The sequence below is a fragment of the Neomonachus schauinslandi genome, chromosome 5 (assembly GCF_002201575.2).
Source record: "Neomonachus schauinslandi chromosome 5, ASM220157v2, whole genome shotgun sequence".
Classification (NCBI taxonomy): Eukaryota; Metazoa; Chordata; class Mammalia; order Carnivora; family Phocidae; genus Neomonachus; species Neomonachus schauinslandi.
Window position 1 is genome coordinate 40,065,703 of NC_058407.1, and position 27,252 is coordinate 40,092,954.

General features: G+C 36.3%; 1 protein-coding gene across 2 annotated transcripts in view; it reads right to left on the minus strand.

Moving 5' to 3' along the window:
• Positions 1–5,911: 5,911 nt before the first annotated feature.
• NAV3 (neuron navigator 3) overlaps positions 5,912–27,252 on the minus strand; it is a 347,818-nt gene continuing 326,477 nt past the window's right edge. For both annotated transcript variants that reach the window (XM_021678554.1, XM_021678552.1), the window contains 6 exons: positions 17,851–18,005; positions 16,739–16,810; positions 15,939–16,135; positions 14,876–14,994; positions 10,595–10,798; positions 5,912–6,031 (listed from right to left, as the gene is read on the minus strand). In XM_021678554.1, coding sequence (XP_021534229.1) covers positions 5,912–6,031; positions 10,595–10,798; positions 14,876–14,994; positions 15,939–16,135; positions 16,739–16,810; positions 17,851–18,005 — 867 coding nt within the window. The remainder of the gene's footprint in view (positions 6,032–10,594; positions 10,799–14,875; positions 14,995–15,938; positions 16,136–16,738; positions 16,811–17,850; positions 18,006–27,252) is intronic.

Below are 27,252 nucleotides of genomic sequence, written 5' to 3' on the forward strand. Positions count from 1 at the left end.
TCAAATTTTAGTCTCTATCTTCTTCACTTGGTCAAGATCTTTCCAGTGGGAAAACATCCCAAGATGAAATTCACAACTTCACTTCTCATTTCTATGCTAAGGATTCCTATTTTGATCTTTTCAGCCCCCACTTGTCTTCAAGGCTCTAGTGTTACATTTCCAACTGTTTTATCCGTTCCTCAAAAACCCCACACATTTAAATTGTACTATATATAAGTCATCTTCAAAGGACTTGAAAAGCAGAAAGAAAAAGAAAACTTGGTAGAAAGTATGTAGTACTCTACATCTAAAGGGAAAACAAATTCTAAATATGAGGCAGTATTTTGTCTTTACTGGATTACACAAACCCTCAGGTTATCCACTTCCTTCCTTGGTCACCAAATAGCTTCTAATTAATCTGGCTTCCCAGGATGCTCCTCACCTGTAAAAGTGGTTCTCCTTGAATGTAATGCTTTTGTTTTACAGAAGCTAACATTCTGTTGCTATCTCCGCATACAGAAATATTTTAATTCAATTTATATGTATTGAGAATCCACTATATTCTAAGCCCTGAAATTGCACAATAAGTGGCATAAGAGAAGTATGTAAGATATATATCTTATTATAGAAGATATTTACATATAATTTCTAGAAAAGCAAATAAATCAGATTCTTGACCTAGTCTGAAGGACCAAAAAGGCTTGTCTAAGGTAACAGCATTTGAGAATGTGTAAGGGCCTTGGGGTAAAAGGAAGTAAATTACTGTAAAAGAAATATTGTTTCAAACCCGGTCTGGGACAAAATCTTATTGCTTTGATATAACTAGTAATCTCCTTATTTGAATAAATTAGAACTCTGATAATTGCTTATTTATGGGATCAATATTGGTCTTGGGAGACCAATCACTAATGCATCCACCTGACAGTCAAGAGTCTGCAGACCTTGAAATGAATATTCTTTTTTGTCTAATCTATATAGTCTATAAATGCCTCTACTAGGAGAGAAACTTACAAATTGGCCCACTAGAGGTTTTTCCCGTGCATGAAGATTATAATAAAACTCTGACACGTGCTCATCGCTAAATTGTCTAGAAAGTTGCTGTTACTGTCTCAAGAATTACTTCTAGGTCTACAATTAGGTACTATCATACAGAACGGAACCAAAATGGGGGCACTGGATGTGGTGAAAAAGGAAACCAAGGGATAAGCAAAATCCAGATCAAGCAAGGAATTGTCCTTTGATATTTGGATCTTATTCATAAACACAAGATATAAAAAAGATGAGGGGGGTGATCACATTTACATTTTATAAAGATCAGTCTTTCTAGAATATGCTATTCATATAAATATGTGAGTCACAAATACAAGCAACAGATTTAATGTAAATTTTCTAGCAGCCACAGTAAAAACAAGTAAAGAGAATCAGGTGAATTAATTATAATACTATAGTTAATATAACCCAATATACTGACAGTGTTTTCATTTTAACATGTAATGAATGTAAAAAAAAAATCTACTCAGTTGTTCATCACCTTCAACTCAATACTATGCTTTTCTAGAATATTAAGGTGCATTGTTAAAAGTTCCAATGACAAGGGTTTAGTATTTTTTTACAGTTTTATGGAAAACAACTTGAGAACTTCCATTTTCTTCTTATAAGATTCTAGTTCAGAATGTACTATGTTTAATTTCTATGAATATGCTTTCTTATTGATGAACGCCTGCATAAATAAGAAATAATGGATACTTCATTCAGAAATGCAATATTTTATCTGTTGGTGACTCCCTCCATCCAAAAAAGCAAAACACAGTTGAAGCTTCTTTTAAAACAACTTATCAAAGACACAGAATTAACATTTTTTAAGGTGGCTTATCTCTTATAAAAATGTAGGGGTTTTTTTAAATGTGAAAATCCAAAAGGCTGAAATAAAGGCATTTGAATTTCTCCAAATTCAAATATAATTCATTTGATCATTAATTCTATCGTGTCTGAATTCTAAGTGCTGAAAACAATCTTATGAAGAGATACTATAATTATCCCATTTTACAGATGAGGAAACTGGATGAAAGACATACATTTAGCGAGACTCTAATATTACCTTGAACGTATTTACAGATTGAATCCTGAGAGTATTTGTTATCCTACTGATATAATTAACTTGTTATAATGACAGTGTCATTTGAGCAGCTAATATTTATTCAAAGTTTCCTGAGGGCTAGGCATTGTTTTAAATGCTTTACAGATCCAAACCTAATCCCCCAACAGCCCTACAGGTAGATACTCTTACTAGCTCCATTTTTTAAATGAGGGAATTAAAAGACAAATTCTTAAACAAATTTTTTAATAAGTTGAAACGCTTCACATATTGTTCTCAAGAATGTTTGAAAATAGCCTAATACATATTTTATTAGTTTGTAATAATGGTTGCAAAAGCAGCTATCGTCTATGGAGGGCTTTGGAAGTGTTGGGCACTGTTCAAGGCATTTGCATGTAATAACCCATTTGATCGTCATGGTGATCTGTGAGGGGGGGGGGATACTATTACTATCACTATTTTATAGGTAAGAAAACAGAGGCATCCAGAATGTGGGTAAACCGGCCAACGTCACACAGAGAAGAATGACAGTGGTGGGATTCCTATTTGCAGCCTGATAGTGCACGTGTCAAATTGTACTCAAGTTTTGTATTAATGCAGGTTTTATCCAGATAGGATGAAATGTGGAAATTTCCTGCATTCCCCAAACTGTGAATGAAGAAACGAATGCATGAGTTTTGGATGACTGACCCATTTTAACTAATGCCTCCCCCCCACCCACAACTGTTCCAATTCAAAAGTTTTCCGGTTTTAAAAATCAAAACCCTACTTATATCATCCAAATATACATTCTAATTAGTGGGGTTGGAACTCAAGGTATTTTTTTTAAAAAGTCTAATTTTAAAGGGAGTTTTCTTTTTATAATTTCTATTAAAAAATTAAGCACCACCAAAAATCATTCTGCTTTAACATAATCTTTTAAAGCTAAAAGTTTAATAGAGGATTTAGTGAAATATAAACAAAGAAACACTTAATAAGTTGATTTAATATCAACATTCTATTTTATATTAACTCATTTTATAATCAAGCATATAGATAGACTAGTGAGAGTTTTCTAAAAATACCCACTGAACAAATTGCATTAAAAAATATATATCTCTGGTCTTCAGTTTACTTATTTACTAAAAGCTACGTGGTCCTCTCTATAAGGTATATAAAAGAAACATTTACACACATCCTTGTTGATGGCTCATTAATAGTACAAGCAACATTTTAAGGCTTGACACTTTTGGTGCATGATTATTCAGTTTTTCTCCATATATAGACACCACACCTTGTTGTCAATAAATAATTCCACTTTAATGGCAAAGTAATAATTTAGACAGATACAGGGTGCACATTTGCAAAAAAATATATGCAAGCTGGTTTACAAGCTAGAGGAACAATAAACCAATAGAAAATACATCATCCAGTTAAGTCCATTGACACCAAGTACTTATTATTGGGGCTTTACAAAGACTACAAAACTTTTCAGATGATTTATTTCACTGTTTCTGCCTATTTACATGATATGTTACATCAAAAATGTACAAAATATAAAATGTATACAGACAAATGTTTCACAAACTAGTTTAAGTTGTAAACTAGGTGAACCTACTGGGATGTATTGCAGGAATTTGTGTTTAGGATCATGTTTGGACTGTGTTTCTCAAAATGGCAGGGAAAGACTAGCAATTTCTTTTAGATCACATATCATACAAGGGCAACTAGTCACTCATCCAGCTACATATACTGATGTTTTACGACAGCTCTGATCCATGTTTGAGGCTTCAAAGTCAGGGTGACAATTCTATGTGCAAAAATTCAGTTCAGGTTTCCCTTGGGGCAATAGCACCGTGTAGGACCCATAGACTGAGCGACACTCTGAAAATGGCACAGATGTCTCGTGTTGTTATTGTTCTATAGCAACTGACCCACAGGTGGTCACAGAGAGTAGCACCAATTCACGTCCTGAAAGCAACCCATCTTCACGCTCCTAGAACAAGTCTACACCATGGCCTAGCCCTTCGGTTCGGAAAACTCAAAACCCCGCCCTCTCTGCGTGGTGGTAACTTCTCCCATGATTCCAACTGGTTTTCATGCACGCTCTTTAAAGCCTGCCACAACAGATGCATTTCGGACATTTTTACTCTTCCAAAAGCTTATTGGCTTCATGTACAGTTTTGAAGCATGCTCACTCTAGCACTGATCGCTCCTGCATCGTCATAACAACTGTAAATACAGGACAAACACACCAGATAATAACAGCTTTGAGGGTTTGCATTCTGTATTTGTTTGCAATGTACAGGAAATCTCAGCAAGTGAAACACCTCTTAACACCGACAGGATTAAAGTACATTTGTGTGTGTGTGTATGTGTGTGTTTGTTTCGATTTGTGCAAGATTTTTGAAATGATTATTTACAATCCCTACCCAGTAGACTGTGCAAATCTAACCTTCTTTTACAGTATAAACGCTTCTTCCACAGTGACTTCACTGCTTCAGTGTTCTTTAATGCTGAATTTCTCATGTACAACGATAGCAATCAAAACAACATGCTCCAAACTAAGAAGAATAGTACGAATAATAATCAAAAGAGGAGGGGAGGAAAAGCCAAATAGTTGTGCTCATGTTGCATCTACTGCTTCCAGCTCTGCTGGCTAAGAATTCTAAATCTCCCTCCTTCTACAACTCTTTTGCCTAGAACTCGATGGAGGGTAGCCACATGTCTTCACTTTGAAGTGATGGTCAAAGAGGGTTTCTGGGCTAACTTGAACATTTTGGAGGAGAGGCGATCTATTCCCAAGGTAAAAATACTGATTTTTCTCCTATCCAATTCTTCCAAAAAAAAAAAAAAAAGAACCCCTGAAATAAGAAAAAAAAACAAAAAACAAACCCCAAACAGATATCTAGAGATGAGGCTACTGTGTTAACTGGTGTTGCTTGGTTATAAAATGAAAAGACAGTGGAGATTACCAATGGTTTAGGATTTAAACCAACTGTTAAACTGTCGTAGAAATCTGTTTTAAGGCAGTGAGACAGCACCATAGGAAATGTTCCTTCTTTCACTGAAAAGGCTCCAACAAATAAAGCCCTAAGAAAGCCTTTTGTCAGTGTTGACTAATAATTGGTATAAAACTCTTGTTAAGGGAGTGGGCAGGTGGTTTAAAACAACCTTATAAAACCTGTGGTAAAAACAACCTTATAAAACCTGTGATCATACACGAGAAAGTTGGCGGAGCACATCATGTGAACGTCGCAGTTAAGAATGACATTGGCACGTCTCCAGCTGGCCGTGGTCGTGTCTTCCTGGCGGTCGCACAATTCCGCTCGTGCCGACGGAGGACTGGCCTCTTGGCTTCGTTTTGGAATGGGGTGAGCGCACAACACAAACGCTGCTGGAGCCCTGTGACCAGCACCATGGGGCACGAAGGAGGTTGCACGGAGAAGAAGGGGCCCTGCTTGGGGGGAGGACGGCCCCTCAGAGGAAACGAAAGGAAGGGACAAAAAAGGGCTGCATTGTAAACTTTTAAAGAGGAAAAAAACAGAAAGTCCAGTTTGGCTCTCCCGTGTGCAATCGATTCCGTTGCCCTGTCCTTAGGGTCCTTCCCAGTTGAGTAATGGAGCCGGACATCACTCCAAGGATATAAAAATGCCTAGAAATAAAATAAAGTTAAGCTTCCGTTTCAGCTGAGCATCTTGGCCGTTCCGACTTAGTTCTGCTGCCTCCTCGGAGACCACGACTCTGGGTCAGGGCCCTCGACAGGGTGCTTTCATCCTGGCAGTGGGTTAGTGAAAATACCTTACTTGTTAAACCTTTTGAAAAAGCATAGTCTCTTCCCCTAACTTCTTTCACCCTCTAGAGAGTAGATTCAAGAGATGAATCTAGAATGTCTTCATGGTGGCTGGTGCTATCGCTGTCACAGCTTTGGGTGCCCGAGTAATTGGCTGCTGCTTGGAGTTTCATTAGCATATTCATCTGAAGAAAGAAAAAGAGACATCGATGTAGGCAGTGATGCAGTGAGTGAGCCAGCCCCGCCAAACACTCGGCCCTGAGCCACAGGGACGCAGCGCGCCTCCTCCCATCCAAGCGAAACGGGAAAACCATTTCAGATTTGTATTCGTCGCCTCCGGCTCCCATCCCGGTTCTCCCAAACATGGCTACACCACCAAACCATAAGGACAGAATCGGGCCTCTAGATAGCTCTTTTATTTGGGGTTGTGAATGAATACGGCTCCAGCAGGGAGACGGGGAAAGAAACTGTATCACAGCTGGACATCCGGGCTCGTTGCAGGAGAACACGCCAAGCTTCCCGGCTTTTTGGCGGGGAGAGGCAGAAAGCATTGAATAGCAAGTGAAAGTCAGGAAGGCTCGTACACACACAGGCGCGCACGCAGGCGCGCGCGCGCGCTCCCCGGAGAGAAGGAGGGGATGGGGTGGAATGAAGCCAGCCGCCGCACAAAGGCGCACCATCTGCTGTTTAGGAGCTGACCTCGAAGGAGGGGATTGAACGAAGCGGACCATGAGTGCTTGAGGAGGGAGAGGGAAAGAATCACTGTCAAGTTTCTGTTGTTGTTGCATTTCTGGCTAAAATATGATTGATATATCACTGAAAACAAAAGCCACCTTCTGGAACAATAGCAGCTGTCTCGGATTTCCCAGTGGATAGGACAATGGTAATGTTTGTTCCAGGAGAAGGGACATACGCGTGAAGGCACCTAGGGAGACAGACAGCTAGCGTGTCCATGTACTACAAAATAAAAGGCAGCCACCTTGCTTGGCTTTTGATAGATCCGCAGATCCACCATTAGAGAAGAAAGACTGTTTAAAAGCAAATTGTGGATACACTGTTCAACGATTTTAGAAAGCGCAGGAAAACTGGCACAAGTCTTCATGAAAGGAGTAAGACTTGTTTTCTTGTCAAGGGTTTCTAGAAATTGTCCTAATCTTTATGTTGTCTAATGCATAGTAATTTTATTATTTTACAAAGTAATCCCAGTTGTTCTTTTTTTTTTTTTTTCCAAATTAGAGAACTGGAGAATCCGATCCAATAAAAAAGAGAAATCTAAAAAAAGGATTCCTTAGGCATATGTTAAGCTATGGACGCTTGTGTGCTCGGTGTAAAATGCGTGTTCAATAAACGTTTGTGAAATCGATGATAAACTGGTAATCACCAATTTTAGCAACCGTGCCTCTCTTTAAAATATGCTACAGTGATAGCATATTTTAAAGTAATTTTAATATTCTTCAGGACAATATTTTTCAACATAATTGTTAGTCTAACTCTCTGAATTTATTAAATCAGCTACATACAGATATGAAATGAAAATAGTTAGTGACAGCCTCTCAAACCCCATAAGGCAAAAAGCCAAATGTCTCCATCAACACATACTTTCTCTCTCTCCCTGTCTCTCACCCACACACCCCTCCCCTCATGCACGTTCATATTGCCTCCCTCCTTTTGATGTCAGTTCCTCTGACAATAGTCGCTGGCTGTATGTTCAAGCATTTGGGTGAAGATCATTTGTAAAACACAATTGTGTGCTGAGTGTCCTCCTGATTTACTAAGAGTAGAAATTGTAAATGACGTCTGTTTAAAGGGGTATGATTCTAACCTCAGTCACAAATGTTTGAAATCACTTGAATGCTGAATGTTGTAAAACTTTTATGGTGTAATAGAAGTGTCATTAAAGTCTTAATCTTTGAAGATGGTGCCATACAGAAAATATGCTTTATTAGAATAAGTTCCAAGTCTTAGACTCATAATAAATGTACACACGAGATTTAATTTGCCTTCTCATAGTGTTGCTTTGTGCATTCAAGTCAAAGGGGATTACAAGCGGGGGCAAGGTTACAAATATGATCCAATAGTCACTGAGATAGATCATTATTCTCTGCAAAAGAATGTCCCTCCTCTCCTCTCTTCTGCCTTCCCCACATCCATAGTCATAAATATAACGTCTATCATTTGTAACACGTTGCTCAGGTCCTTATCACCCCTGCTATAACCAATCTGCCGGGCTCCCAGCCTCCATCTTCTCTTCTTTAATCTATCTTCTGCTCTGTTACCAACGAGATCTTTATAACCTGCAAATCTAGCTAAGGTAAGTCCCCTGCCCAAACACCTTTGATAGTCCTCATTATCTGTGTGATAAAGTTTTAACTTCCTACAAAGATAAACAAGCCTCGGCACAATCTAGCAATCGCAGACTTTTGTAGCTCTAATTCTTCTTGTCCCTTTTGTTCTAATCCCATCAATCTGCATATAGCATTTTTATTCATAATCATTTTTATTACGCTGTTCTACGTTTCACCTGCTGCTTCCTTAATTTTGGACGTCCTCCATCCAACCACATGATGAACTTTTATTCTTCCTTCCAGACGCAGCTCAAGAATCTCCACCTCTACGAAGCTTTCTCTTAATCACTTCCTCAATGGACTCTCAATTTTATCTAGCATGTGACTCTACCATTATTTTACTGTAACTTATATATAGGTAGATGTCTCTCTCCACTAATGAACTGTGAGCTTCTTGAGATCAGAAATGATATTTTATTTATCTACCAGGTCTTAGCCCTGAGGACATACTTATTAATACTTGTTGAAAGAATGAATGAGTTTGTTGATGATGAACAAAATACTGTGAGATGCACCAACAACTTGTATCCTTGTTCATAGCCAACATATTTCTGACATTAAATAGTGGATTTTTTCCAAATATTTTTTATTTAGATTGGATGGCAAATATATTTTTACTTGATGCCAGTAATTATAGGATGATAACAAAATAAAAGCAGATGGAATATTTATTTTCTTATCAGAAGGTGCTTGATCCAAAGATTTACTTTTAGATGATAATAAGTCTTTTACTATTTAACACGCCATAATCCCCTGTTTCTTAAGATGTTTAGTTGGGCAGCCATTTTAAGTCAGATTTTTTAACCCCAATTTTCACTCAGTATGGGAGACTCTGGATCTCTTTTCCATACTAGAAGACAAGAGCTTTCAGAGCCAGGGAAGAGTGCTGGATGGGTTTAGCTGATCAGGACTGTGGGAACTGGGAAGTTGAGGGCATCCCCTAAGGGTCCCTTACTCGACAGTTTAATTCTCAAAACAAACTCTATAAAACCTCTCCTTACCTGGAACAGACACAGTATATCAACATGCAAAGGCAAGACTAGAGTTTATAAAATTCAGATGTAATAACTCATACTTGTATCCTAAAGTTTATATTTACTCTGTTAAATATTAAACCATTCTATCAGCAATTAATTAGTATTTGCTCACAATTATGCTGCATCCAAACCAATTCCTCCACCACTGTTGATTTCAAGTTATGTATGAGCTAAAGGGCCTACTACCTGTTAGAAAAAGAAAGGTCCAGGCCCTTAAGGATTTTACGGTCTAGAGCAAAAGTCCAATGTAGGAAGTCCTATATAGGAGTTCTCTGGACTCTCATCAGGCCTTTGTATATACTTCCATGACTCTACAGAGCCCTTTGAAATAGCATGCACAATTGTGTGTGTGTGTGTGTGTGTGTGTGTGTGTGTATGCCTTCTGCCGTGGAAAAGACCTTAAAAATCTATCAGCTTGTTTACATGTCACCCCCAAAATATTAAGACTGGTCAGCTGAGATGATAATGTATATATGTTGGGTTGTGGGTATAAGAATATTCCATAAAATGTCAAGTCATTTTATGTTCTTGGGTATAGTTATAGGTTATGATTTTTAATCATTTCCTTTTTTGTTTTAAATAACATAATGGCCTTTATTTCAGTATCTTTTCTTCCTGTATTGATTGTACAAGTCCAGTGATTTCTTTAGCCATAGAATGGTAAGCTAATAAAGACATTATACCTGACACCAAGCCATACAAATTCATCCATAAACATGAAAAAAATACATAAAAAATAAAATCTTTTTCCAATAATACCACTTACTTAATATTCTCAGAGTACTCATAGTTTGGAGTTTTACCGACCTTTCTTAAACCATATGGAACTTCAAATTAAGAAAGACAGGGAGAATCAGAGGGAATAACTTCCCTTTGATTTCCAAGTCAGTTTAGTCTTCTCTACTGTAGGCAACAAAAGACTAACTATAAGTCTAGTCAGACTAGTTGATATATGTAAAAGATTCTTTAGTTCTCCAAGTGTACATTAGATTATATATTTTTTTTAAATTTAAGAACAAAATTCAGTTTTCTCTTAAATATCTAGTGAAGTGAGTCATGTAATGTTGAAGATTTATTAATTTATTTACATAATTTTCTGTATAATAAGATAAAAATTATGGTCACAGAGTTCAGCCTGGTTTTAGTGTTTCTTGATTGTTAAGCATACAAGTTTGGTCTTTCATTTTTAAGAATTTCCCCCGATGAAAGTAGGCCAAAGGCAAAAGAGTTAAAAACTGAATACCTATATCAGAACAGTTCCAAATACCACCTAAGATAACTAGTATCTTTGATACAAATGACTACATATTGATGACCACCACTGTTGTTAAGATAGTATTAGAAGACTCACACATCAGCTTCTTACCAGAGGATCCCCTTCTGTGTCACTCTGTGGAATGTGCTTCGAGGTTGAGGCTTCCTTAGTGGCTATGCAGCCCTCATACCCAACATCTTCTGGTCGCAACTGAAGTAATGCTGGACCATCCTGAGGCAGAGATGCTGAGCTCCATGGGTATGTGTCAAGCACCCACTTTGAGGGGTCTTCCCAAGGTGCCCGTTTCCCATACATCTAAAAAATGATCACGTATTTAATACATATCAAATACATTTCTATTCGGTAAAACAGGTGACCACTAATTGAGTGATTCCTTTGCACATTGAGTTCTTATGGGACTTTCAAGGGAATTGGGTCCATATACAATTTTCCAGATTGTAAATATATGTCTACATAACTCTCTTTCAACTTGAAGGAGAAATAAAATAAAGATGAACATCTGGGATAGATGGTCAGCATTTGGGAGAGAGTATGAAGGGGGTTTATTTTAAGCCTCTAACTCTTTTTTTTTTTTATAAGGGGGTTTATTTTAAATGCATATAGAAATCACTGCTCACATTGACCTTTATTAGTAATTTTATAAACCAAAAGAAAACTCACAGTTGAGGAAGAAAAGTTCCAGTGATGGAGAATTGAAAAAAGCTATGCTAGACACTAAATAGAGTTCTCTACTAAAGTGCACTTTGCAAAGATGATAAATAAAGTTAAGAGATTTTTTCTCCGTCAACCTCACTCTACTCAAATTTTCTTTGGAAATAAAAATACTTTCTCTGATAATCATTTTCTCTGGATTAATTTCCTCTAATAATCTCATTGCTTCCTGTAAAAATTCTTTTTAGATGTTTATTTATAAGGCCAGCAGTAAAAGAAGAGGAAAATGGGAAATGGAAGCATTAATGTTGTCAGGACTCAAATGGAAGCAAAGAGTCGGTAAGAAAGAGATGATAATGGCTAAAGTACTGGTAGTGGAGGAGAGGGGAGAAGGTGAATATAAGACATGTTGAAAGTTTTTAAGCTGGAAGCAAGATTGAAACCAAATTAGGAAGGGCGCACTGCAGAGGTGGAGGTGGAATGGACTTTGTAAACAAGTACAAGGCTGCAGGGGGACAGAAAGAAAAGCTAAAATGCAGGGAGGGGCACCTGAGTGGTTCAGTCGGTTAAGCGTCTGCCTTCTGCTCAGGTCATGATCTCAGGGTCCTGGGATCGAGTCCCGCATCGGGCTCTCTGCTCAGCGGGGAGTCTGCTTCTCCCTCTCACTCTCCTTCTGTGCTCCCTCTCTCTCTCATTCTCTCAAATAAATAAATAAAATCTTAAAAAAAAAAAATAACTAACTAAAATGCAGAGAAGAGGGCAGTAACATGGCCAAACTAGGTCTTTGATGTACTTCCGTCCTGCCTTGACCTGCTCCTCCTTCCCTCCTGCAATCCTGGTTCCCAGCTGCTATCTGGTCTCAGATAGCACACTATGAGGTGTTCTACATGGCTTGTTGGCTTTTTGTGGTTCAGAGACAAAAGCAAAATGGTGGATACTGACACCGCAAAAGGCATAAGGATTGCCTTGGAGTTATCTTTTGGGTTTCTCCTGGAGGAACTGTATGAGGTTGTGTCAGCCTTGCCTTGAGTAAAAGAGAAAGAGAGAAAGAGAGAGAGAGAGAGGGAGAAAGCAAGCAAGCAAGCCAGCAGGCCAGGTCCTGGTATCTGTGTATTCCTGGGGAGATAATGGCAGGAGTAGCAATCACTAGATATTTTTTTTTTTTTTATGGTTATCTTGTTTTGGAGCAAAAGTTTCCTCTCAGTTAAAAACCTACTTTATGGAGCTATAAGAGATAGCTTGCTATCCAACTTAAGCTAATTGAAGGAAAATGTGTAATTCTTGGAATGTAAATGTTACAAAAAGAATATGAAGGTCTAGAATCAACTGATGCCAGCCTTTTAAAGAATCATCAAGGACAGCAAGATTGGAGGTGACCAAATGCTAAAGAGGCCCAATTCGAAATTTCAGTGAAAAATAGATATTATAGAAAAATAATTGAAAGAAGATTTAAATATTGAAATATTAAAAATAATAAACTATTAAATATTTAAATATTTAGAATACTATAAATTGATTGTTGACATTTCAATAAAGGTAGAATCACCAGAATAAAAATCAGAATCCATTGTATCACCAGTATTTTTTTCCAACTAGAACATCTGACAGAGAGCATTCCCTACATGGTTCCTCATCAAAGCATTCATTTGAAAAGAGATTTTTCTATTCCTCTCAACTCAGATTTTCATCTTTGCAATCAGGCTTTTTTTTTTTTTCCTCTCTTGCTCCAATTCAAGGTTCTTTGTTACCAGTAGATCCAAGGGAATGGTTCATAACACATATGAGTCCTTTTCTTACAGAAAACATCTATGGACCACCCCAGGAATATCATCTGCCAATGGACTTCTGGCTGAGCACAACCTTCAGTAGCAATGAGAACTGTCTACCCACCAGAGGGTTTTCCTTTCTTATCTCTCCTGTGTGCTGGATTTCCCCCCTTACTCCCTACATCATGGTTGATTCAGCATTTACACTAACCTACTACTAAACTTCTAGAACCACAGCGAGAAACGAGACATTTTTATCCTTCTTCAAAAATAATTTTGAAATATCTCTCAGTTTTAGTCTGGGAAACTGGCATTACTCTAATGGTTATACTTTCACCTAAATGGAAGCTGTTTAAAATTATAATTCTCAGGATAGTGTTTTATAAGTAATATTGATTTAAGTATTTAAAAAAGAACTGATGCAGTTTTAAAAAATAAGACTTAAGGAAGTTAAGGATTGTTAGGTATTACTGTTTTTGAGTTTGTAAAATCTTCTTTTTCTTTATCTGTATTAGCGAACACATATGAAATAAAGAGGATTTTGTATATAAAGACTTGGATGACAGCTTATTAATACTGAAACTGTATGAAGAGAACCTTCATTTAAATATTAGTTTTAAAAATTATGACTTCTAGCATATTATAAATTTTCACACAAATTTCTTTTTTGTATAAAATGACTGAAATTGAGAGACTCAACTCACATCTTAGCATAACAGTTTCAGCGGAACCCAGAAAAGTGAGATGTTATACTTAAAAAATAAAAACCTTTGGTATAGTCTTGTATTTTGTTGGAACCAAACAACAACTGGGGCTAGATTGGCTCATACCCATCAGATATGAAATTGTATTACTTAAATCTGGAATAAAACCAGTGGATAGCATGCTCTAGGATCAGTATCTCTGAACATCCTCAGTGCATCCACCTAATATTTATTCATCATGTTCACCAGAACCATCATGATGGTTCTAAATACTGCCCTTCTGTTCTACTAGGTGAGGAGAGTGTACTGGTCAAAGGAAGGGAAAGGAAGGAGTATCATAACCAGTGTCTTTTTAAAGGGTAAAATACTTAACACAGTATTGCAGATGACAAAATATGAAAAGCAAGAACTATATCTTAATCCTAGGAGCAGTTGCGATAATCAGAGATAGAGATGCCTAAGCAAAAACTTCCTAAACTTTGGCCGAGTTGTTGAAAAGATTAGATTCTTTTTCTTTTACAGTAAGTTGGATGATTAAGCAGTAAAAATCTTAAAGATTCAACCTTGAGTTTTACAATTCTACAATTTCATGAAATCTCAAATCCAATTTAAGGAGACAGTATATTTTGTTGAAGAAACAGAATTTTCTTATTAGTGATGTATTTTGACTTTTTCATTAAGAGTACATAGAAGAGACAGCGTAGCCCCTCATGACATAAGGTAGATGAGAGGAACAGCAGAGATGCTGCTAAACCAACCTGCCATAGATCTTAAAAAGTCAACTGCCTTAGAATTTAGAGCATTCCCTCAAAATAGTAAAGGATCTTGCAAGTGATGTTAAAGGGCTTAAAACAATGAAACATACTAAAAACAGGGAACCCATAAGCAAAAACTACTTGTTGCAAACTATATGATAAGAGAATAAATGATCAAGGCCCATGTTAACATGTCTGTCTTATAAGATATAGAACTGTCTAATTAACTGGCTATCAACTGACTGCTATTAGTTTGGCCTTAAATGGGTAGTTATTGGAATAAAGGTTTTCTTCTTCTTCTATATATTTATTTTCAGAACAGAATACACAAATAAATAAAGTGTTGCATACTAGTTGATTTTTAAAACTTTACCAGTATATTTATATAGTTCAGGCCTTCAGTTTTCTGTATAAATACCCAGAGAAAAGAATGTTTTTTGCTTTAAAGGATGATTTTGCTTGTTTTTAAACAGTAAAGAAAATTGAGTACTATACCTGAAGACCTTCTCTCACTGCCTCCAGAATGTAAGGTACCAAAGAATAGTTCCAGAGATCCATGAACCACACTCTAGAACCTTCTACATCCATAGGGCAAGGGAGGAAAAGTCGGGGGCCTAAGAAGAAGCAAACCATTTTGAGAACCATTATATGTAACAACCTAAACACACAAATATTCAAGACATCATTTGGGGGGAATTAATAATATGTTTTGCAGGATTCTTAAACAATTACAATCTTGACCAGCTTGATTACTATCAAAGTATGTTTTAGTGAAGACTCAATGTCCTGAACTCTCCTTCCTTTTACCCTAAAATCTTAATCTTGAACATAACATATTGGACTTAAGAGAAACCTTAAAGGTCATAATCCAGTCAACCTGCCCCATTTTATAGATGATGAAACTGTGCTGAAGTAAACTGCCAAATATAAAATATGTTATTATTTGCAGAGTGGGACTCAGCCTTGGTCTTCTGATCTCAATTGTAAAGTTCTTCTTTTTCATTTACCTTGTATCTTTGGTGAGTACATCTTTATAATCCATCACAATGGGAAAGAGACTTCTATACATGCAATTTAAGAAGGATTAGAAAAATAAACATCTTTATGCCAACTAAAGAGAAGTAATTCAGTTTTGCTTTAATGAAAAGTATGAAACACCTCAGTTATCCATAAAACACCTAAATTATTTCTAACTAAAATCTTCTCTCATGACTATATTTGATGTGAGCCACTGGCTAAAATTTGTTTTTAGCATAAAAAGGGACTTTAAACAGATATAATTTATTTCAAATGGTTATCTGATTTTTAAATATGTGTCTATATTAAACTCATGTGATTTCAGTCAAATCTCAGTAAACCATAATTGTCAGGCAAAATGAATCTAATCAGACATGTAAAGCCTAGAAGAAGGCAGACTTTCAGAAGAAAAAAGAAATTAAATCTTTGGGAGCCTGAAAAAAAATGAACTTTACTTGTTATTTTCTGCCATCCAATCTGGTCATTGTTACCACATAGTCTTAGGTCCTGGAAAATGGCACAGTGCAGTTTTGGAACTCACCAATGGTAACATCAGAAGAACTGTGTGTTTCCAAAAAACTGTTGAGATGATGCCATGTCTTAGGAATCCAATCTATAATTTTGACTAAGTCATTATTGCGTATGTTCCTTTCAATCTCTATCTCTATCAGTTTCCTTCGAAGATATCTGCCTAAAAAGCCTTTCACTGGTTCTGTGTGGTTCGCGCATAGCACCCACCTACAAAAAGACAAAACAAAACATAACAAAACAAAACCAGAAATCTTTAAATAAATTAAGTTTTAAGTCCACAGTATTCTCTTTCCAATATAAATGAAGAATATTGCCATGTCAATTGGTGGCTCCTTTTAAAGATCAAAGGGGTTAGGAGATCTATTAGCATTCGAGGTATACAAAATAACTAACTTTTCTTTTTAAGCTAAAGCGAAGCTCATGTGCGTCAGAAATGAGTGGGAGTACACATGCTGAGTACTCTTCTGTAGGAGAATCACAAATCCTGAAATAGGAACTCTCTTCACATTCCTCACACTTTGAAGAAAAGTGCTCTACTTTAGCTGGTGACATAGTGAGCAGGACAAACATTTCTTTCCTTTCCTTTCTTTTTTCTTTTCTTTTTTTTTTTTTAAGAAATACTTCTGATTACAGGTTGAGGATTACAAAATGTCTGCTTGAGAAAGAGTGTTAGAAGAAGTGAGAATTATTTTCACACCACAGGTCACTACTGGCAGGATCTGTCAATGTACAAATGGAAAAACACTAACCAAAAGCAAACTGAAAGAGACAATACAAACAAACAAAACAAAACATTCAATTTATCTTTACCTGAAATTGTGATGCAGCTCTAGATTTGGTGATGAAGAAACTCCCTGATTCATTGTTCCAATAATATATGGACTGGAAAATAAAATAAAATATGTAGATGTGCTGAAGGTAATAGAGATTAGTCTATTAAAATTGCCTTAAAAACAATGTAGGTAAATATGGATTATTCCATTTTAACATTAGGCTTTAAAAGGGTAATTTTGTAATGTTAGGTTGAAAAATGACAAAGATCATTTAGCTGGAAATTTGGATTTGGGGCTCTAATTTCAGCTCTAGCATCCTAGGAGAATCATTTTACCTTTCTAAGCCTGAGTTTACTCATCTATAAAATAAAAAGGCTAGACAGAATAATCACAGGATTATCTAATCTCATTCTAACATCTTATGAATCGTATGATTATAATCAAATTCATTAATTTTTCCTTTTCTTATTTCATAGATATTTTAAAGTTTCTTAATGATATGAGAAAATTTGTAGTTTTGTTTCAATGCTGATTTTATGATGATCTACTTTTAACATTTAAAAAATCTCTAGCAGAGATTAATTGGGATATTGTACCATTAAAACTAATATTTAGGTTACTCTTATAGGTCCTTCCTTTAGAGGCCATACTATAGTGAATCTTTAGTGAGTTTTCAGATTTTTTTATACCCTACTTCAAGCTTTACTTTCATTGTAACTAGTTAAAAATTAGACTCATTAATGGAGATATATCTGAATGCATTACACTTATCTTTATAGGAAGGGTGAATTTAAACTTTGATATGCAGTAAAAATGAAACCAGAGCTCTAGAACTTCATTTTAATTCTTAATTTCCTTGATCCAAACATTCTGTCATTGACATTGGTTTCCCAGACCTTCTGCATATCTGTAGAAGCTAACACCATCAAGTAAATCATGTTTCATTAAGTTACCTGGAACACAATTGTTGAATGAATAAATAGATGTTTCAAGAAATGCACAGGGATTTTTTTGGAAATATGTTATAATATTAATGAAAGCTTCTCAAATTAATGGCATCCACCATTGGTTTTAAAAGGTATAAAGACATAAGAAACAAATTTGATCATTTTTTCATATTTCATCACTCAAAATATTTCATAAGCATACCATTTGTTGTATTTACAGTTGAGAAAACCATTGAAGATATCACTCAAAGAGCCCACATGATGAAGATTATCAAGAATTATTACAACAGGAAGTTCTACACCATTATTATCAGCACTGCACTGTTCAGCCAGGTTAGCTAGATACTGTTGCAACTCCTTGAAAAAAATAAAGAAAACAAATACATCAATGATAAATTTATACCAATGGCAAGCAATTCATAGTTTAGGAATAGCACACTTTGCCATCCAGTATCTTTGATTAAAACACATAGGTCATTCCAATGATATAAAACAAAGCAAAAAATATAATGCCGAGAGGATATATTTTTTAAAGAAAAGAGCAAAGAGAAAAACCAGTACAGAACAGCTGCAGCAAATATAAAATTGTGAAAACAAAAGCATGTTTCTCAGTTGTTGTTTCCCCTTAAAAAAAAAAAAAAAGGAGAGTGGGGGGAGCGAGTTCTGGATATGAGCTCTCATAATAAATCACAAATATTGAGACTTCATTCTTGCTTTTAGTATTACAATGATAAAAGTGGATTTTAGCAAACCTTATAAGAAGTCCAAAATGGCACACCTAAGTTTCCACTAATACTTTAAATGTTTTAATTCCAATTCATTTCAATAGGGTGCATGAAACCACAGCCCCAGGACTTGGACAGAAGTATGGTTATTATTTATAATCTGTATGCAACTTCTGTGATTTTAAACAAATATAAAATTTGTTATATTTCCCTGGGTCACTTGACATTAGCATTTAGCATTTCTTGAGCTTCTTGGTTTTTTTCTACAGGTATTATTCCTTTCTAATAGCTTTTAATCTAAATATGATAACAAGTTCACTGATTGACTGCTCTCACAGATGGGTAGGCCAGACACATAATTAGGTTTCTTAAAATTATCCTAATCAGTAAGAGCATTTCCATAATATTTGCATATTTACAATGACATTTTCAATTTGTAAATCTTGCTCAGGGTTAAAAAACAATTCCATGATTCCAATTTCTGGCAGCCAGGTGAATATATGAACCACTCACCCTAGAGGCCTCCTCCTCTGTCTGTAATACTACTTTTAGAACTAAAGGCAGAAAAGGATCAGGCCAGGGTTTTGAGGTATTTAGTAATATATTCATTTAAGTTTAAATATAAAATTTATTAGAAAACTAATGCACTGTATATCTTACATCGAGCCAATCACATTGAATAAATATAGCCTACATCAGAGAATACAGAAAAATAGGTTTAAAATAATGAATAGTCTGGAGAATTTCATTTATCTTAAAAGACAAAAATGGAATTTATATCAATAATCTACCCATATTAAGGGCGCCTGGGTGGCTCAGTCGTTAAGCGTCTGCCTTCGGCTCAGGTCATGATCCCAGAATCCTGGGATCAAGCCCCACATCGGGCTCCCTGCTCGGCGGGAAGCCTGCTTCTCCCTCTCCCGCTTCCCCTGCTTGTGTTCCTGCTCTCACTGTCTCTATCAAATAAATAAATAAAATCTTAAAAAAAAATAATCTACCCATATTAAGTCATTCACTCATTTATAAAACGTTGACTGCCTATCTTCTACGTTCAATGCTCTAGACAATCCTGAGGTGTACAAAAATAATGGATCATCGTTCAAGTTAGTAAGTTTAACATTAATTATGAACTGAATCAAGTACTTTTCTGGGCATAGGGGTTAAAAAGTCTTCCCTTGTAGGCTTTAAGATGGTCACATTAAGTACTAAAATTTAAATATGGTAAATCATTTGAATACAATGTCATAGTATATTAGGAGCTATGAGAGGTCGGGGAGGAGATTTTGCCTAGGTGGTAGATATCAAGGAAAGCTTGAAAGGAAAGAAAAGGAAACGCTGGAGTTTGGGAGGTGATAGGTACATACATAACTAACAAATGTACAAAATGCAATGTAAAATATCCCATGAGAGAGGTTAAAAGAGAAACGTGGTTTGTAGGAAGAAGGAGGATTACTTCGAACTGGGGGATCCTGATGGACTTATAGCGAGGTGGAATTTGAGATGAATTCGAATAATGAGTAGAATTCCAAATGATAATTATGCAGTTATTTATCCTTTCAAAACACCTTAGCAAGCACTTATTATGTTTCAGGTACTCTTGGCACTAAGGATTCAGAGATTATTTCTCCATTCCAGGAATTTAGAGTTGATAAGGAGAGGTCAAGAAGTAAATCACAAAAACAGTGTGGTAAGTGAAATGCACAAAACACAATAGGGAAACTTAGGAGAGGCACCTCATCCGGACGTGTTGTTCAGAGAACAGGGTACTTGGGGACAAACTATTGAAGTACAAATAATAAAGAGTGGAAGCTGGAAGGTATGAGTGTGTGATGTGTTTGGGGAAATAATAAGTGCTCTGTTGTTACAAAAGAAATTGTTCATGGTAGTGGTGGTTGCAATGAAAAAGAAAATAGACTTTGAATCCATGCAGAAAAATTTGCATCTTTCTATATAAACAAATGTGAACCATTGACTTGTTTTGTTTTGTTTTTTTCAGTAGGGAAAGAGCAATTTATTTATCAAAGGAAACATAAATATGAAGGAAATAATGATTAATTAGAAATGGAAAAAGCATTCAAGAAGCTTATTGCCCAGAATAGTGGGTTACATGAGTGAGTGTGTGTGTGTGTGTGTGTGTGTGTGTGTATAAAAAAACAAACTGTAATTCACAGTAAAAAAACAATGTATCTGGGTTGCCTGGATGGCTCAGTGGGTTAAGTGTCTGCCTTCAGCTTATCCCAGGGTCCTGGGATCGAGTCCCGCATCGGGCTCCTTGCTCAGCGGGGAGCCTGCTTCTCCCTCTCCCTCTGCCCCTCTGGCGCTCTCTCTCTCTCTCTCTGACAAATAAATAAAATCTTTAAAAAAATAATGTATCAAAAAAGCATACACCAGGGCGCCTGGGTGGCTCAGTTGGTTAAGCGACTGCCTTCGGCTCAGGTCATGATCCTGGAGTCCCTGGATCGAGTCCCACATCGGGCTCCCTGCTCGGCAGGGAGTCTGCTTCTCCCTCTGACCCTCCCCCCTCTCATGTGCTCTCTCTCATTCTCTCTCTCTCAAATAAATAAATAAAATCTTTAAAAAAAAAAAAAAGCTGGGGCGCCTGCGTGGCTCAGTTGGTTAAGCGACTGCCTTCGGCTCAGGTCATGATCCTGGAGTCCCGGGATCGAGTCCCGCATCGGGCTCCCTGCTCGGCGGGGAGTCTGCTTCAACCCTCTGACCTTCCTCCCTCTCATGCTCTCTGTCTCTCATTCTCTCTCTCTCAAATAAATAAATAAAATCTTAAAAAAAAAAAAAAAAAAAAAAGCATACACCAAAGATTTTGTTCAGAGTGTGTAAACCTTACTTGTACTGCTGGGAAAGACTTTCTGGTGGTAGTATTATTTGCTATTAACTTTTTATTTTTAGGATTAGGTAATGTTTTGATGCTTAAAAATGGAAGAAGAGCTTTCCAAATAGAGGGAAAAGAATAATCAAAGGCATAAATACAAAAAATGTGGTAGGAAAGAAACTGGTAGTATATCTTTTGTGAATATAAATGTGAAGTAAGTTGGAAAGAAGAGTTTGCAACCTGGAATGATTTGAAAGGTTACTGGACTTTTTCTGTTGGCAACAAATACTGAATGTTATGTCTGGGGTTCTGCGTAATATAGTCAGAATCATGATTTCAAAGTGTGGTAAGTATATTGCAGAGGAGGAAGAGAAACCGTCAAGAGAGTAACAAAACTGTTGAAGCCAAGAAACACTATGGGACTCAACAGGGATGGTAGAGGTGTGGGAAGATTTTGACTTAGTACGGAAAGCAATGGAAAAACGTTGCAGGATTTAATGCAGTCAGACTTTAATAATGAAAAGATACTCTATTTTCCATGAGGGGAAGGGATAAATCAGAAAGAGAGAGAAGGAAGATTTAACAGATGTTGTGAATCAAGCAGTTAGAAAACAGTTGTTGTCATCCAAGTGATAGAGAGTGTTAATTTCGGTGGGAGGGTGGCAGTAGCGGAGACGGATGGAAGAAGATGGATTTGGTATTTTTTCAGAGTTGAAACTGGGTTTTCTAAACATGTGTACTTAGTATGCTAATAGAGACATATGTGTATGCTAAGGGAAAGGCCTACTATTCAGGAGAGTGGGCATGGCTTACAGTGTCCAATTGGAGTCAATATAAATTGAAACCAGGGGAGTCATCCAGGTGAGAACAGAAGTGAGAGATAACAGAATGTTGGGTCATATTTTCATTTACCAGTAGGTGAAGGAAAAACAGTCAGTGGATGAGACTGAGAAGGAGGTTGCTGGAGGGTAAGAAGGAAACAGAGAATGATAATCATGAAAATTAGAGGAATTTCTAGAAAGGGAAGGTTACCTATAGCGATTTTCTATACATAAGCAATAAAAGAGAGAGAGAGACAGAGAAAAGAAGCAAAGGGCATTGAATTTGGCAATTAAGACATCACTGAGTGATTTTGGAAAAGTAGGGCCATTTGATTCTATGATGATTCTCTCTCATCTTGAGAAGGGTAGTAGACCTCTTTGGGAATCTTATGAAAGCTATGGACCAGTTGCAAGTGGACATAGGCATACACAACTAATTTTGGCATACAACTTAAGAGTTTTTCTCAGACCCCTTTGAAATCACTTTATAATCCCCATTGTCACTTAATTGGGGTTAAATCTTAGATTGAAGTACTGAGGCATTAGCATCAAAAGTTTCATGTCCAAGATCTAATTAGGCAAAAGAAAACAGGTACATCTACCAGATGGACACTGATAATAAGATGAATCCCATACTCTGAAAATATAAAGAGAACTCGGCAGTTCTATAAAAGCTATTGATCATTGCCTTCTCTGGTTTTGAGTCTAGACACAACAAAAATGAATCTGCCAAGAGCAGTTTTCTGATCTTTTCCTACCTAACATTCCAAGTGTTTTCAGCTGGCCACATATTATTTACTAAATCCATCTCCAGCCTTCTGGGCCCGCTATATCAAATGTCACAAAGTGTGATTGTGTATGTTTACTGCTCTCTCTCGATCAAAATATTCCAGGGAGGGAGGGCTTGCAGAGCAGGAAGAGGGACAGAATGTAAAATGCAGAGGTACCAAACACATGAAAAGATTTTTTTTCATTTGATGGTTTTATTGTTCTTTTTTTTTTTTGAATCAGTATGTGCTTTTTGGCTTTGTCTCTTTGGTGCTACCTATGGCCTAGCATAATGCACGTCCCCCATTACACGGCTTCCTTTTCCAGGGACGGGATTTATCATTTCATGCCTCGCTCCCACTTTAGTAAATCTACACTGCGAGCATCTGTCCCTCAGACAATCTCAACTAGTCATCCCTATTCCTTTAGACCATTCTCACTTACCTCCCCCTCACCCCATGCCGCACATAAAAGCGAAGGAAAGCAAAGCAAAGCAAACAAACAAAAACCACTGTGGGTTCTCTGACAGTTTGGCAAGAAGTGGCTAAATTCTCTAGCAACTACTGTATTCAGCATCATTGACAGTTCATTCATATCTTACAAACAGAAAGAAACAATAAACATTTGTTAGTTGTATTTTGTGTTTTCGTGGTGCCGAACGCCGCATGATTTGTCCAGGGATCTTTCCTATTACTTCTTCCTAGCATCATTAATTCTGTTCCAACACTCTTGGCAATACTTTGTTTTTCATTATTTTTGTAATAACAAACATTAAGCTGACCTGTTAATGACACAAGTGATTTTATTCAGGAAAAGAAGAAAATAAGAGCATTGGAAATGTTTGGTCACAATCTTTTTTTTAAAGATTTGTATAATATTATTGATTAAGAACATCTCCAAACACTAAACAGTTTTTTAACTGAAATAAAAAGAACCTAAATATAACAGTAGATTTGGGGGTGAGGCAAATTTTATAAGTGTAAGTAATTTTACAAGTGTAAGTAATTTTATAAGTGCAAATTTTGTTAGTGTAAATTAACCAATTGTTTTATTATACCATGTTAAACTACATCCTAATGAAGCCCAAATTATTCTACTTGATTCAAAACTTGATTTTAAGTGATTCCCAACTTTGTCAAAATGACATGGTTTCCTGTAACAAATCTATTCTTCTCCTTTTACCAACCACTTGTTCTTTTTTTTCATAAGGAAGTCACTTCTAAAGTCATACCAACATTGGGGGAAATCCAAAGAACACACTGACGATGGCTAAGGGACATAATCCTTTCATCATTCTGGCTGAGAAGAAAAAGAATGGTGGTAAAAACCCTTTTTTTTTCTTTTTTTTAGGGTCAGAGGGAGAAGCAGACTCCCTGCTGAGCAGGGAGCCCGATGTGGGACTCGATCCTGAGACTCCAGGATCATGACCTGAGCTGAAGGCAGTCGCTTAACCAACTGAGCCACCCAGGTGCCCAAAACGCTTTTTAAATAACATTCTGAGGAGACCTAGAATTCACAGGAGGCATTAAACATGTAGGCTGAAGCAAACAAATGACTATGCTCTTGGTACTTCTGCTTAGAGAATAGTTGAATATTTGGCCTCAGGTTACATGTCTCTATTTCACTGAAATGAGAATGGGTGGTTCAACAAAAATTTGAATGGTGCTGAGTTCCAAAGAATATGTGGAATTCATGTGCTGTATTTATTTAAATTTAAGAGATCCCAGCATGTTTTATGTACATCATTGTTCTCCTTGAAAACGACATATAAGACAGCTTTGAACAAAGTTTGGGGGGTGGTATCTGTATGGGTCTGTATTTGTGAAAGAAATCTTTATTGAAAGCCATTATACATTAATTATATATATGTCTCTCTCCCCCTCACCCTCTCTCTCTCTCTCTTTCTCTCTCTCTCTCTCTCACACACACACACACACACAGGCTTAGCTCTTACCATGCCCCTACTACTTTTCCAATATTACAGTTGGGAAAACTAAGGCAAAGGAAATTCAGCAATTTGCCTTAGATCCCACAGTTGGTCAGTGATAGGGACTTAATAAACTACTCCTTAAGAACATTTTTTATTGAGAAATCATTGACATACATCACTGCATAAATTTAAGGTGAATAGCATGATGATTTGATTTACACATATTGTGAAATGATTACCACAATAGGTTCAGCTAACATCCATCTTCTCATATAGACCCAATAAAAAAAGAAAAGAAGAAAAAAGGACAAACATTTTCTTGTGATGGGAACTCTTAGAATTTACTCCCTTAACAACATTTCTATACGTCATACAGCAGTGTTAGTTATGGTCATCATATTATATATTATATCCCAAGACTTATTTATCCTGTAACTGGAAGTTTATACCTTTTCACCATTTTCTTACAATTCCTGTCCCCCCTATCCTCTGCCTCAGGTAATTTTTTTTTTTTGAGATTCCATATATAAGTGAGATCATACAGTATTTGTCTTTCTCTGACTTATTTCACTTAGCATAATGCTTTCAAAGTCTATCCATTTTGTAGCAAATGGTAAGATTTCCTCATTTTTTTATGGCTGGATAATATTCCATTGTGTGTATACATATACATATATATGTATATGTGTATGTGTATATATACCCCAATTTCTTTATCCATTCATCCATCCAGGGACACTTAAGTTGTTTCCATGTCTTAGCTATTGTAAATAATGCTTCTATGAACATGTGTGGTGGGGGGGGGGTGCAAACATTTTTTTGTTAGTGTTTTCATTTCCTTTGGATACATTCACATAAGTGGAAATGCTGGATCATATGGCAGTACTATTTTTAATTTTTTGAGGATCCTTCATACTTTTTTCCATAGTGACTATATCCATTAGCAATCCCACCAACAGTGTACAAGGGTCCCCTTTTCTCTACATCCATACCAGCATTTGTTATCTCCTGTCTTTTTGATGATGGCCTTTCTAACAGGCATGAGGTGATATCTCATTGTGGTTTTAATTTGCATTTCCCTAATGACTAGTGATGTTGAGCACTTTCTCATGTGTCTGTTGACCTTTTATATATCTTCTTTGGAGAATGTCTATTCAGGTCCCTTGTCCATTTTTTAATTGGGTCATATCTTTTCTTGCTATTGAGTGGTATGAGTTTTTCCTATATTTTTGACATTAACTCCTTCACAGATATATATATGGTTTATAAATATTTTCTCCTATTCTATAGGTTGTCTTTTCACTTTGTTGATGGTTTCTTTTGCTGTGCAGAAGTTTTTAGTTTGATGTATTCCCACTTGTTTATTTTTTATATTGTTGTTTGTACTTTAGGTGTCATATCCAAAAAATCATTACCAAGACCCATGTCAAGGAGCTTTATTTCTATGTTTTCTTCTTGGAGTTTCATGGTTTCAGGTCTTACATTTAAGTCTTTAATCCACTGCAAGTTAATTTTTTGAGTAATGTAAATATGTGTACAGTTTTATTCTTTTGCATGTGAATATCCAATTATCCCAGCATCATTTATTGAAGAGAATCCATTGAGTATTCTTGGCTCCCTTGTCCAATATTAGTTGATGGTACAGGCTTGGGTTTATTACCAGGCTTTTGATTCTGTTTCATTGTGCCTGCCAATTCTACGTGTCTGTTGTCATGCCAATACCATACTATTCTGATGACTATATCTTTATAGTATAGTTGAAATTAGGAAGTGTGATGTCTCCTGCTTTGTTCATCTTTCTCAAGATTTCTTTGGCTATTCAGAGTCTTCTGTGGTTCCATATATATTTTATGAGTGTTTTTTTTTTTTCTTTTACTTCAATAAGAAATGCCATTGGAATCTTGACAGGGATTGCATTGAATCTATATATAGCTTTTGGTAGTACTGACATTTTAATAATATTAATTCTTCCAACCCATGGACATGAGATGCCTATCCATTTATTTGTGTCTTCTTCAATTTCTTTCATCAATGTATTGTAGTTCTCAGTGTAGAGATTGTTTATCTCTTTAAATTTATTTCTAAGTATTTTATTGTTTTTGATACTATTATAAATGAGATCAACTTCTTTATTTCTTTTTCAGAAAATCCATTGTTAGTGTATAGAAACACAACAGATTTCTGTATGTTAATTTTATATCCTGAAACTTTACTAAATTTGTTAACTAGATCTAACAGTTTTTTGGTAGAGTCTTTAAGATTTTCTATATATAAAATGATGTCATCTGCATATAGAGACAATTTTACTTCTTCCTTTCCAATTCTGATACCTTTTCTTCTCCCCCTCCCACTCCCCCCTCCTTTTTCTCCTTCTCTTCTTCCTTCATCTTCTTCGCCTCATTGTTCTAGCTAGGACTTCCAGTACTATGTTGAATAGAAGTGATGAGAGTCAGCATCTTTGTCCTGTTCCTGATCTTAAAGGAAAAGCTACCAACCTTTTACCACTGACTATGATGTTAGCTGTGGGCTTGTC